This window comes from Phaethon lepturus, unplaced genomic scaffold, assembly GCF_000687285.1.
Source record: "Phaethon lepturus isolate BGI_N335 unplaced genomic scaffold, ASM68728v1 scaffold56065, whole genome shotgun sequence".
Taxonomy (NCBI): domain Eukaryota; kingdom Metazoa; phylum Chordata; class Aves; order Phaethontiformes; family Phaethontidae; genus Phaethon; species Phaethon lepturus.
In genome coordinates this window covers 6,209-19,014 of record NW_010539545.1, presented here as the reverse complement: position 1 = coordinate 19,014, position 12,806 = coordinate 6,209, and the positions used below count along the sequence as shown (strand labels likewise).

The 12,806-nt window shown below is 45.0% G+C and overlaps 1 protein-coding gene across 1 annotated transcript in view; it reads left to right on the top strand.

The window, feature by feature from the left end:
• NWD1 (NACHT and WD repeat domain containing 1) overlaps positions 1-12,806 on the top strand; it is a gene marked incomplete at its 3' end in the record, with an annotated part of 21,070 nt that overhangs the window by 2,111 nt on the left and 6,153 nt on the right. The window contains 14 exon segments of the mRNA XM_010287141.1: positions 2,490-2,633; positions 4,788-4,873; positions 5,629-5,691; positions 7,299-7,456; positions 7,492-7,583; positions 7,985-8,310; positions 8,431-8,706; positions 8,793-8,993; positions 9,045-9,244; positions 9,659-9,760; positions 9,807-9,920; positions 10,104-10,263; positions 10,740-10,857; positions 11,333-11,497. Coding sequence (XP_010285443.1) covers positions 2,490-2,633; positions 4,788-4,873; positions 5,629-5,691; positions 7,299-7,456; positions 7,492-7,583; positions 7,985-8,310; positions 8,431-8,706; positions 8,793-8,993; positions 9,045-9,244; positions 9,659-9,760; positions 9,807-9,920; positions 10,104-10,263; positions 10,740-10,857; positions 11,333-11,497 — 2,205 coding nt within the window.

Here is a 12,806-nt window from a genome sequence, read left to right as displayed (position 1 = left end):
TCATTCCTGCAGAAAGCAAGCTGCTGCTATTCCAATTATCCCAGCCCCTGATGCCTCTCGATCGAGCTGGCAGATCTAGACTTTCCAAAAAAAGATCTGCTAGTTGGGGGCTTCTGGTCCCACGGCAGCCAACTGCTTGAACCAGTGAGTGAGCTAATTTGTTAGTGGCAAGAACTGGTGCAATCAATAATAATGACAGGTATATGCAGCGTGAGATGCATATAGCACGTCACAGATTGCAGTGGCTTGAAGAAGAGTCTAAAAATTCATGACGTTACAGTCCTAAAGTTGGCTTAAATTAGATTTAGAATAATGTAGGCTAAACCCTGATGTAGGCTCTCTGTAATGTTTGTCTCAAGGCAAGATGCTTTGTCTCCCTGCCTGTTTGATTTACAATAGATTAGGATGTTGGTTAATCTCTTCTTATTTGGCTAGATGACTGTGGAGATTAATCAAGTATTGTCTGCAAAAGAAGCCCATAAATACAGATTACTAATTTTTGTTTAATTATTCCTCTGTATGCCAGAGGGATGCAGAGGGGGTACAGACAAGAGTAGACACTAGCCTCTTAAATCTCATTTCTTAAGAGGAACAGAAAACACAGCAGCTGCTCTGGCTGATACTGGTTTTCTCTGACATGCTCAGTTTAGTTTCCTGGAAAAGGCAAAAAGCCACAGAAATAGTAAATTATTGTCTCCTGTGAGAAAACGGGGAAGCAGAAAGTGGTTCCAAGTGAGTGAATCTGCTTGGCTGGTATAGCACCATCTCTGTTTCCACAGGACATGGAGAAAGCAGCATTTCTTACAGGAAAAGCTATACTGAACAAAGACAGAAACACATATTGAAACAAACTGAAATAGCAATGTGCTGTGAGTATTGGAAAACAGAGCAGTGTGGAAGAAAGACATTGAAAAGCATGTTCTTCAAACGTGAGGTGGAAACAGTTAGGGCCTCTGCTGAGATGTTTGCACCAGATACCTTCTTCCCCTGTGCATTCCAAGGACATTTGAACAAAGATGTTATTCTTCTACTTGTTCTGTGTCGACAGCTGCAGCTCCCTGCCTTTGAGCTCAACAACTGACACTACAGGTGAGCACTGCAGCAGCACACACCGATCCTCTCGGTGCAGGGATTAGCAGGTGGGTCATGGATGTTGTCCTGCACTATATAACTCAAAACTAGGAGCAACAGCCAAACAGCTTCTGTCACTGGAGTTCTGCTGTTAGCTGTAGTATGCCTCGGGAAGTCTTTTTTCTTCTCTTTCTGATTTCTATCTACTTGCTTTTTTGTACATTATTAAGTTTTTCGATTTTTTTCCCATGTCCTGCTCTTTTGGGGATGGTATCCCAGTCCATAAAGTAGTAAGTATTTATTGTGCACAGTTTAAATGCTTTTTAGTAAATGCACTCTTGCACAGTGTCGTGGTTTAACTCCAGCCAGCAACTAAGCATCCCACAGCCGCTCACTCACTCCCCCCACCAGTGGGATGGGGGAAAGAATCAGAAGAGTGAAAGTGAGAAAACTCATCGGTTGAGATAAAGACAGTTTAAGAGGGAAAGCAAAAGCTGCACACACAGGCAAGCAGAGCCAAACAAGGAATTCATTCACTGCTTCCCATGGGCAGGCAGGTGTTCAGCCACCTCCAGGGAAGCAGAGCTCCATCACACGTAATTGTTACTTGGCAAGACAGACACCGTAAACTCCAAACGTCTCTCTCTTCCTTCTTCTTCCCCCCAGCTTTGTATACTGAGCATGATGTCGTATGGTATGGAATATCCCTTTGGCCAGCCTGGGTCAGCTGTCCCAGCTGTGTCCCCTCCAGCTTCCCCTGCACCCCCAGCCTCCTCGCTGGCAGGCCAGCATGAGAAGCTGGACAGTCTTTGACTGCTTAGCAACAACTCAAAACAGCAGCACGTTATCAATGTTATTTTCATCCCAAACCCAAAACATAGCCTCCTACTAGCTTCTATGAAGAAAATTAACACTATCCCAGCTGAAGCCAGGACACATAGCTTGACAGAAGGCAAATAGTGACAGGGCAGAGACATACTCCCTGGGTATTAAGAAACCTGCTTCAAAGGGCTGAGAGTGCCTGGACCATAAATGATACTAGTACTGGCAGGCTCCTGTGATACTAACATACAGAGACAAAAATAGTCAAGGGTAGTGAACAAAGGGACCTCAGGTGTACAGCACCTGATAGGGAGCACGTTTAGTGCCTTAGAACGAGACCCTGGGGATTCTGCCCAAGTGACAAACACTGGTTGCTATAGATATCTGTCCTCTTCAAATACAGACGGATCACTCCAGGATGCAGGGAAGTTCCACTGCATCTCAGCGCAGACAGACAACCATTTCCAATGGTTCCTGTCAAAGTAGCTGAAATTTTCCTAGGCTTTCCTTTAAAAAAAGGAGCAAGCCAGCTTTCTGGAGAGAGGCACCACAGACTGGTGTTCATTGCCACTAGTCATCTCCCCTCTAACAAGCAGTGTCTGCTGAGAAGAGCTCAGGGGATCCAGACAGCAGCATAAGCAGTCCAGATACACACCGGGATCTTCTCTGTGGGAAGATGGTTCCTCTTCCTTCCCAGCCCTCCAGCCTGGTCCGAATTTTCATCGGCTCAGTTTTTTCAGGTAAATAAGCTGAAAAGTCCTGAAGCTGCTGAATGGATCAGGCACTCTCTCTGCTAGAGTCTGCGAAGTGTTACAACAGGGTGAGACTACTGTGCTTAGCAGAGAAGCTGTAAGCTTGCAGCTTCATTTGAAAGTGAAGATGCCTGTATCTGCTGCATTTTATATACAGCTTTATTCTGCCACACCCAATTTGCACTTAGAACGTGTCAGAGGTGGCAGAATTCTGCCTTAGTTCAGGAACCAATGGCATTTGCAGTGAAGCCAAATTCAGCCCTAGGCACTACTGTTCAATAATAGCTCTGTGCAGCGCAATGCCTGTCTTGCACCCAAGATGGCAAAGTTTGCAGCCTTTCTCGAAACCCTGGGCAACACACATTTGATTCCCATTCACCACTGCTGTAACAGTACGAAATATTTGTGAATAACTTCTCTTCTTGGACAATATCCAAATATTTCCCACTTCCTCTGACTACTGGGACACAGTTGCCAGACTGAGCTCCTAAAGTGGTAACTGGCAGTGGGTAGCAATGACTCACATTTTCAGGAATTACAAAACTCACATTCCCCTTCTGAAAATCATTCACTTTGTCTCCATTTTTAAACAAGAAAACATAGGTTTAGATAGGCTCAAGTCCACAAAAAGTGCCTTCCAAAGAAAGAAAACACTGCAGCATCTCCTCCAGTAGGCGATAACACGATGAATGTGCTGTTTGGACAGTGAGGTGTTTCCAGCCAAAGCAGATGGGTCAGCAATTACAGAAACAGTTACAGCTGCAGTTTCTAGAAGGAATGTATGAGAACTGCAGACAATCTGAAATTACTGGGAATATAAGGACACAGCTAGTGTTAAGATTTTACCTACACCACCTGTCCAAGTTGTGGCAGACCTCATGTATTTTCAGGAACAGTTTTGGGATGAAGGATGTGATATGTGATTCGATTTTCACCAAAAGACAGGGTTTTACACTAAACCCACTCTCTCACCATAAAGCTTGGAATTTATGTGGGCTAGAGTGTAAAGCGATACAAGGATTTCCCATAACTACTGCAACTTTGGTGAGAGCTAATGAATTATTCCAGGAGTGTTACGCTGAGAGTGCTTGCTCCCTGTTGGACAGCAGTGCAGACATGATAATTCCTAACCCAAGGGAGCCCGCTCCTCATCTGACGCTGGCACAGATTTCATTAGTGATTATACTTCACTTAGAACAGTCCCAAGGAAAGCTGCAGATACAACCATTCCTCGTTCTAATTTTAGCATCCCCTCTTGTACTACTATCAGATGATTATGTAGTGCCGTGAATGTTTACATAATTTCAGGGAGAGACTATTCTGGTTCTGAAGAAATTAGAAACTTGTACAAGGAAACATATGTAAGGAGAACAATGTCCTTTATATTCTACTTGTCTTTTCATTATGCAGGTGTGAAAAGAATCCATGAATAGAAGACCCATCTATCAGTGAACAGGAGAGGGTGCATGCATGTGGGGTGCTGAGTGAGCATATATGTGCTTACTTTTCTTCCTATTTGCTTTGTCTTCTTAGTTTATCTTAAATTTACCTAGTTTGTTGTTTGATTTAATTCAGTGGGTATGTCACTTAAAAGGTGTCACAAAGATTTTTCTAGAAAGAGGTAATCTCTCTGGCAAAAAGCACAGCAGGGGAAGCGACCATAAAAATTTCACAGACTTGACTCTGTATGAAGAGATTCCCTGTGGGTAGAATTGCCTTTTATTGTGGCTATTTATCACCACTGAGATGGCAAACAGCGTGGCTGAGTGGTCTTAAAATAGGATGGAGGATTTGCCGCAGTAAGATGTAAGAAATGTATTTTTTCTGGATCAATGCTGCTGTATTGTATTCTATAAATATGCGATCCAAAATTTCCAGATCCAGAGTTTTCATATTAGCAAATAAAAGCTGAGTGTGACAAGCCAGTATAGAACGTTGAAAATACACATGGGCACACGCCTGCACACATCTGGAAACCAGTTTTACAAGACTCAACCACAACGTCACCTATATGAAACTCAACACAGATTAGAGATGATAGCCACACAAACTGCATTTCCAGTGCAAGGTCTAGAACAATAAGTAGACAACTTGTCTCCAAATTCCTAACTTCTGTTGTGCTACACAAATCCTTCCATACAGACATGGCTACAGAAAGAGAGACCCTCCCGCAGAAAGCACACCCAGAAGTGCAGGCCTTCTGTCAGAAGCATGGCCTAATGCTTGAGGTAAATCACTTCTCCCCTGTCTATCCTGTCCAAAGGCCACCAAAATATGTGGGATGGAAGAAAAAAAACCCAACATGCTTATAGATTTTCCATCTCCTTAGAAGCCTTCTAGGAGTCAAATACTGCTGTATCAATTTACTAGAACTTTTGGATAAAAATATTTCTACACTTGAGTTGTATGGATTTCAGCGAAGAGTTAGATGGCTAACCATATTCAGGCACCTAGACATGAGGATTTACATCATCCTTTTGTTTCTATATTCAATTGGAAAAACATTCCATGTATAAATGCCACTGGATATACTTCAGGAGTAGTTGAACTAGTCCTAATTACACTACTTTGCACAGAACTTCTAGCATAAAAGGGGCTACTGAAATGTGGGGGATCCCTATCTTCTATCACAGAAGATAGGCTTGAAATGGTGCAGCAAATAACCTACAGTCTTGAGGTTCCTTGTCCTGAAAATCTAAGTTGCTTACTTGGTCGTCCGTGGTCCAAATCCCTAAGCCTTTCACAGGAGAAATCCCAACTGAGAGACTTTTAATATCTCAGTCTCTCTTGTAGAGTTCCAGTAATTAAAGTTACATACCACTAATGTTCAGACTAAAAATTAAATGTGATAGAATGACTTAGTTTTCCCATGTCACTGTTTTTATGATAGCATCGACTAGTTTAAGAATCTTGAAAAAAACATTTTTGTGCAGGTAATTGACTTGAGATGGGGTATTTCTGAGCTTGTAGACCCTGACCACAGAAATACACAACTCTGGAAGAAATTGAAGTCTGTCAGAAACTGTCAGCTGGTCCCACCTTCATTGTAAGTGCTAGCACTGCAGTGCATACTCAATCCCTATGGCTGAAGTGAGACATACAGAGTAGGCCACACACACTCAGAAGGTCTACTGAACAACTAAGGTGGTTTTCAAAAGTAATTAGGCTGCCTGTGCAGCTTCTCAAATCAGCTAGCTGATGGGGCTGAGATGGCAATAATTGCCAATAGTCCCTAAAAGACAAAAGGAGCCCTGACACGCACACATATATAGTCCAGCCCTGAACACAGAGTCTCTTCAGAGCAGAAGATAACAGGCGTTGTGTGTATTAACTAGAAGATGTGAGAGGCAGATGGAGATGCACATAAGGCGAGAAGCTCTTGCTCTAAGCTTGCTTCCTGCCCAATACCTCAATATTGAGGAAGTTTTCTCGGTAACTAAGGAATAAATACAAATTCCCCATGCAATGAACCAGAAATGAAAATGCTATAGCAAACACCAGCGACTGAGCGGGGTGTCACACTGCCAGCTGATACCCGTTCCATGCTTCTGCCCTACTCATATCCCTCTGATCACTCCTAATCACTGAAAGCTCCCCACAGCAGCAGCTTATCTCAGCTTCCTTGAAGCACTTTGGTGACAGCCTCAAACAAAAATCCACACCCAGAACTTTTAAGCCTAGCAGAAGGGGAGAAAAGGCTGAGACACATGTAGAAGTGCCAGGTTGCTTCCTCAGGTTGTTTTGGTTTTAGAAAGGGAGAAGGACAGTTTTGCTGAATGAAGAGAATAAATACACAGTCCCGGGGGCATAATTGAAGCCACAAGTAAATAAATAAGCAATTAAGTATTTGTGCAAGTTGTGCCTGATTTCCCGTGAGCCACTTCCACCAGAGGCCAGCAACGGAGAGGCAGAGACCATGAGAGCCTCACCACAGCGTTACTGCACCCATGAGCTCACCGTTGCTGAGCTCCCTGCAGCTCACACCTCTGTCAGCAGTGCCATACCGCATATGCTGGTGGCACTAGTAGGCACTCAGGCAGTGTCTTCCTCAGACAGGTTCTCAGTGCGTACCTGGAAATCTCAGCAGAGCCAGCCACGGAGGTTCGACTACTCCCTCTTCACCTTACACACACTAGAAGAGCACTCCTCAAGGATTGCACTGTGGGTTTGCGCTCTGAGCTCATTCTGGCTCTTTCCAGACTGCACAGATATGGGATGCTCACCCTTTCCAGGATCTCCCTCTTCCCCAGCCAAGCCTTCAGTCCTAATCAAAAGTCCCCAGGCTCAGTTCTGTTCCCTTAGTTCTTCTCCACCCCAAAGCCAATCTTACAGCACCATTGGCCAAAGCCCCCAAACCGATTCTGCTCTGTGCTTCCAACTGCCTCACCTCCATCACCCTCCCCACCTAGATGCACTGTAAAGGCCTGAGGAGCAGCTCCTGTAAAGCCCCTTCTCCCTGACCATGGGGCAGGCTGGGGCTCTGCCTGGCTGTTCCCATCCACCATGGAAGCCACAAGGGCGCTGTGGTTACCAGCAAGTTTTCTGAGCAGCCCTCCCTGGCAATCCTAGGTGCTAAGGCAAGCAGCCAGTCTACATCCCAGCTGTCACTGCAGAAGCAGTGCCTGAATGCCGGACCTTTTTTGCCTGTTGCAGGGACTCCTGGGGGACCACTATGGGCACCAGACTATGCCTCAGCTCATTGCAGAGAAGGAATTTGAGGTCCTAACTGTGCAGCTGTCAGGGGACTCTGCCCAGCTCCTGACACAGTGGTACTGGCAAGATGAGAACGCGCTGCCCACCTGCTACGTGCTGCAGCTGACGGGCAGGCCTGGCATTGCCTGGAGAGACGCCTGGCTCCGGCACTGCGTATGGCAGCCCAGAAGGCAGAGAGGCGCGGGCTGCTGGGCCCAGAGCAGAGGCACTGCTACCACACATCAGGTGTGTTCCAGCAGAGCTGTAATGTCCTTCCAACCACAGCTGTCAGGGAAGGCAGCTGTTTGTTTCAAGATAACATCAGACTGTATCTAACAGGAAAAAGGCAGGGAAGAAAGAGACGTGCTAACTATCTGCCATATCCTGAATCCCGAGGATGTAGGTAGGTGTTGACTAGCAAACAGCAATACACCAGATAGAAACTTTTCTTCTTTTTCCTCCTATCTCCCTGACCACATCCAGGAGGATGCCTTGCTCAGAGCACATGGGGAATGCTGACCTGCTAGCATCATGTGAAATACAGGACCAAGGGCTGTCACAGTAATGTCAATGGATGGTTTTTCCTGTGTTCTGTTCTGAAACCAAGTGCTCACATCTCCCCCCCACTTTTTTTTTTTTCTTCGTAGCAATTGAATGGGAGATTGAACAGGGTCTCCTCAATACCCAGGAGAGCAACCCGGTGGCTTTCATATTCCTCAGAGAGGTTGAGGATTCTAACAGACAAATTGGGCAAGGGACAAACAGTGAGGTCTTAGAAAAAGAGGACAATCTGGACAGTGAAGCGAAACAGCTGCTCATCAACCTTAAAGCAAAAATCGCAAGCCATTATCCCAAATACCTCGAAGTGCACACACTGGCACACAGGAAAGACTCTGAGAACCCTCAACACAAGGAGAATAATAAATACCTGAAACAACTTTCTGAGCAGTTCACTGCTGTCACTAATCACCAGGTTTTAGGGAATCTTCGATACTGAGAACAGATCAGCGAGGAGCCAGGGCGACTTCTACATGAGCTGGGCCACCACACAGCCCTGTGCCTGAAGAACTGCAGATTTTTCTGTGGGAGACAGAATTTATTGGATAACATTGTTCACTGTAGTAGGCAGAACAATTATAAACCCCACACAACTCTTATCCTTTATGGGCCACCAGGCTGTGGAAAAGCAGCTGTGATGTGCAAACTATCTGAGAGGGTACAAGCTGTCTTAGGGCAAGACACCATAGTTGTGATTCGTTTGCTGGGGACATCCCAGCTCAGTTCTGTCATTCACAGCCTGCTGAGAGACATTTGTCTCCAAATGTGTTTAGCGTTTGATTTGCCACGACCCCCAACCCAGATCAAACAGGCCAGCAGTGATTTACTCTTGCTCCTCCGCACTGCCTCCCATTGTGGCATACAGACACTGGTGTTGTTCCTGGCCTCTGTGGACAGATTACTTCTGGTAACGGTGCTCACAGATTCTGCTGGCTCCCTACAGATTGCCCTCCAAAGGTCCACATCATCATTTCCATTTCCACAGCAGAGCCTGATACTCTGAAAGCTCTCCAACACACTGTGCCTGAAGCTGAAGCGTACTTGGAAGTAGGACCTTTATCTTGTGAGGAAGGTGAGGAGATGCTAGAGATGCTCTTAGCATCAGACAGATGAAAACTAAGCCCAGCTCAACAGGCCTATTTCCATCAGAGCTTCCCTAGTGGTGAGCAAGCCCTGCTCTTCAAGCTGGCCTTCCATGAGGCCAGAAAATGAGCATCTTACACTTGACCTTCAGAACCAGTGATTGCTAGCACAGCCCAGGATGCCGTGCATTGTCCGTGTGAGAGACTGGAAAAGTCACACAGCACAGTCCTTGTGGCTCATGTGCTTGGCTATATTGCTACCTCACGGTGGAATACTCCTGTATCCTGATGGAATAAGCCCATATTTCCTGCTCTTCATAGGGAATCTGTCTAAACACAGCCAAAACCTGTCAAAACTCTCAATTCTTTCAGCCTGTGAATGTGTTCATACATATATTTAGCAAGCATAACATTCCTCCCATAGCTGGCAGCCTACTTAAGATATTGTCTTGAAAGGAGAAGTTCTGGGATTACTTGAAAAAGGAAATCGATCTCCATGGCTTATCCAGGGTCTAAGCTCTTAGCTGAGACTGCCACATGTGCATGTGAGCTAGCAAGATTTTTGGTGACTAGTACTTTTGAATTGTCAGAGAAACCACTCACTCTCCCACTATGTATATCGGTGTAAACAGTAAGGAGGAGGATATATAATTTCCTTTCATATATCATCCTTCATTGCAGAAATGGACTGTCAGTCATGGAACTGAAGGACATTTTACCCCTTGATGATGAATTTCTCTCAGAGATTCACCGCTGCCACCTTCCTTCAAGTAAAACTATCCCGTGCCTTCCTCCTCTCCACTGGGCACCGCTGCCACCTTCCTTCAAGTAAAACTATCCTGTGCCTTCCTCCTCTCCACTGGGCACGGCTACGTAGTGACATGGGAGAGTTCCTAGCAGAACGGAAGGCAGATGGCTCCACCCTTCTTTGCTTTGCACACAGGTACTCTTAGAAGGCAGAGAATGAGAAGCCAAAGCTCTCAGTATGGGATATTCACATCCTGGGCTTTCAGGCACCCTGCCTAGACTCCTCTCCGTTCCTAAACTCTATCAGTGCTGAAGCTCACAGGAGAAAACAAGCTCTAGCTCCCTGTTCCAGTACATCTATTACTTTTTCCCTTCCCAGGCAATTTGTTGAAATAGTGCAGAATTGTTATCTACCAAAACAAGACCAAGTCAAGAGGCATTATCTCCCAGCAGGTTCCTTCAAAGGGACTTGGAGCTGGGGAATGAAGAAACCTCTTACATCGCTGCACTTCAGCAAGCCTTTGAATGCTGACAGGAAGGTGAGGAACATCAGCAGGCATTTCCATACCTGTAAGCTCTGGGCCAGGGCTCTGTGTCTCCAGATTGCTGCGCAGGGTCTGAAATCAGAAGACAATGGAAATAAGAGTAAATGATACTACTCAGTGCTTTCAATGACAACAAAGACATGTATATATATTTTTAAACAGATATCTCCAAGCAAGGAGATCTACAGTCATTTTACAAACTTTGTCATGCAGTCTGCATATACGTAAAAGGCTACTGCAACAAGGAAGGAAGCAGTTTATTATTCACATCTGCAGAAAGGTGGCCTGCCTTAGATTGTAGCAAGAGAAGTTTAGAGTCACGAAAAACATTTCCTACTAATAGGAAAACAATAAAAGTCCTGGAAGTGCTGTCTGGCATACCATGACATAGCATCAAGCACTGAAGTTGTGAAAGCAAACAGATTGAGCCACAAAGCATGTCTCAAATCCGCTGTTCTGGTTACTCCTAGGTAGCCCCTCAGCCACTCTGGTTCTCTGATACTGTTGCAAATCTGAGGAAGTTGAGTGAATTGCCATTTCATTTACTTAACCTGGGATGAACTGAGGAGCTAAACCAGGATGTCCTGGGTAAGGACTGGGCAAGAGGGTGTATAGAGTGCTCTACAGAGGCATGCTTCATGCCTGCAGCCACAGGTAAGGATTATAACCTTTCTGCACAGCATCAATAATTGCTGTGAGAAGGAAGCTTGAAAAAGAGAAATAAGCTAACTTTTACAAACTGCTATCCTACAATTATCACCACACTCCTTTAGTAGCTGAAAAAAATGATCTTGATCCTCCAAACACTGAGAAGAAAACATATAAAAAAACCCTACCAAATTAAAAAAAAAAATACATAGAGCATTTAAGGGGCTAAAGAAGGAACTGTGACAATGGGAACTCTCCACTTCCTCAGCAAATGAGTCCTAGTTCCACTGCTAGTGTCTGTTAATCCTTCTATTCCCTTCCTCCCCAAAAAAGCATTTTTTATGTAATTTTTTTCAGGATAACTGTACATTCTTAGGGCTGCTCTACTCTGTTCTAACAGTATTTCTTTCTGCAGGGAATATGAACTGGATCAGCTGTAAAACAATTGCCTCTGGAATAGAGAGTGTTGTTGATGACTTTGCCATGTGTACCAAATGCATCAGCTGTCCAGAGCTATACCTTGTGCAGGACACACTTCTCCTTTTGAAGCCAACAGTCAGCAGTATACACAGCCCTGAAGGTAACAGCTATGTCAGAATGACAGAGCGTGACGCAAATGTTTACCAGAGGGAAGAACTGGAATTCAATTCCAAGTGAAGGTACTTTTCTGAGGACTTACAACTAGTGACAAAATTCTCTCTTCTGGATCCATCAAGAGACTCATGAATGCCTTGTTCTGGTAGGGCCTCTGCATGGGAAGCCAAGGTTTCTCCTTGCCAACCGGCATTTTGTCTATTTGATTAGAGCAGTTTACTACAACCAAAGTGCCTGTTGCACCACATCTAGTAGAAGCACCTGTTAGCAACGTGGATTTTCTTGCAGCTTTAAAGCTAACTAGAGGAGAGGGTACACAGTACTGCTCCTCTGTCTTCTCCTCAGAATACCCACTCCTCCCTCAGGAAAAATACTGCCACACCATTACTTCTGCCCATGTTTTACACTCTAGCCTTCCCTATATAATTCAAGTGCCTGGCCGGATAAGGCCAGCTCAGTTCATTACATACTGCACATCACATATAATACAACTATAGTAGCTCTCACAGGCCCACCACAGTCATGTTCTAAAATGCTTTTTTGTTTCTGCCCTCTTAGGAGTGAGTATAATATACCAGAAGTGTTGGCCAGGCTTTTTTTTTGTGCCTTCTTACCCGGAGGTAATGGGGAAGCTGTGCCAGCAGTGTCTAGGCCGGTGCAGTGTCCGTCCCTATCCTGTTCTCATTCCACTGTACGGGTTTCTCCAGACACCTGGCAGGCCCCTACACACAACACTCACCGGATTCCTCAAAGATAGGATTAGTCCTGGGGACAGATACAGCCCAAGAATATATCTAATCATTCATCTGTTGTGAATGAGATACGAGAAACATAATAAACAAACAGAGCAAGAAGGAGAGAACATCTATTTCTGTAGAAATACAGTTTTGCCTGTGAGCTTACACAAAGGCAGGATAAAGGTCCATTTGCCTTTGTGCTCAGTCATGCGCCAGTCCCATTCGCAATTGCTTCAACAAATGAGGAGAAAGTGGGTCATTTTGTCGTCAGGACAACAAAAGCACACACTGACCTAGATATGTCTGAGGGAACCTAATCTTGCTCTTGGCACAAACTACGGGGTTCAGACAGTATAGGGGGGGTTCCAGTTGGGGAAACACAGCCTATTAACAACCTCAAAATGTGTCTTTTCTGTCTGTGGCATCAAGAACAGCCTCTCCTCTTTGTGTATCATGGCAAGGGTCACAGTGACGGCACTTAGTTCTGATTACCGGCTGCTAGTGGCAGGTTCCCAGGATGGCTCAATGCTTGTCTGGAATACTGAAGTTTTTGAGATG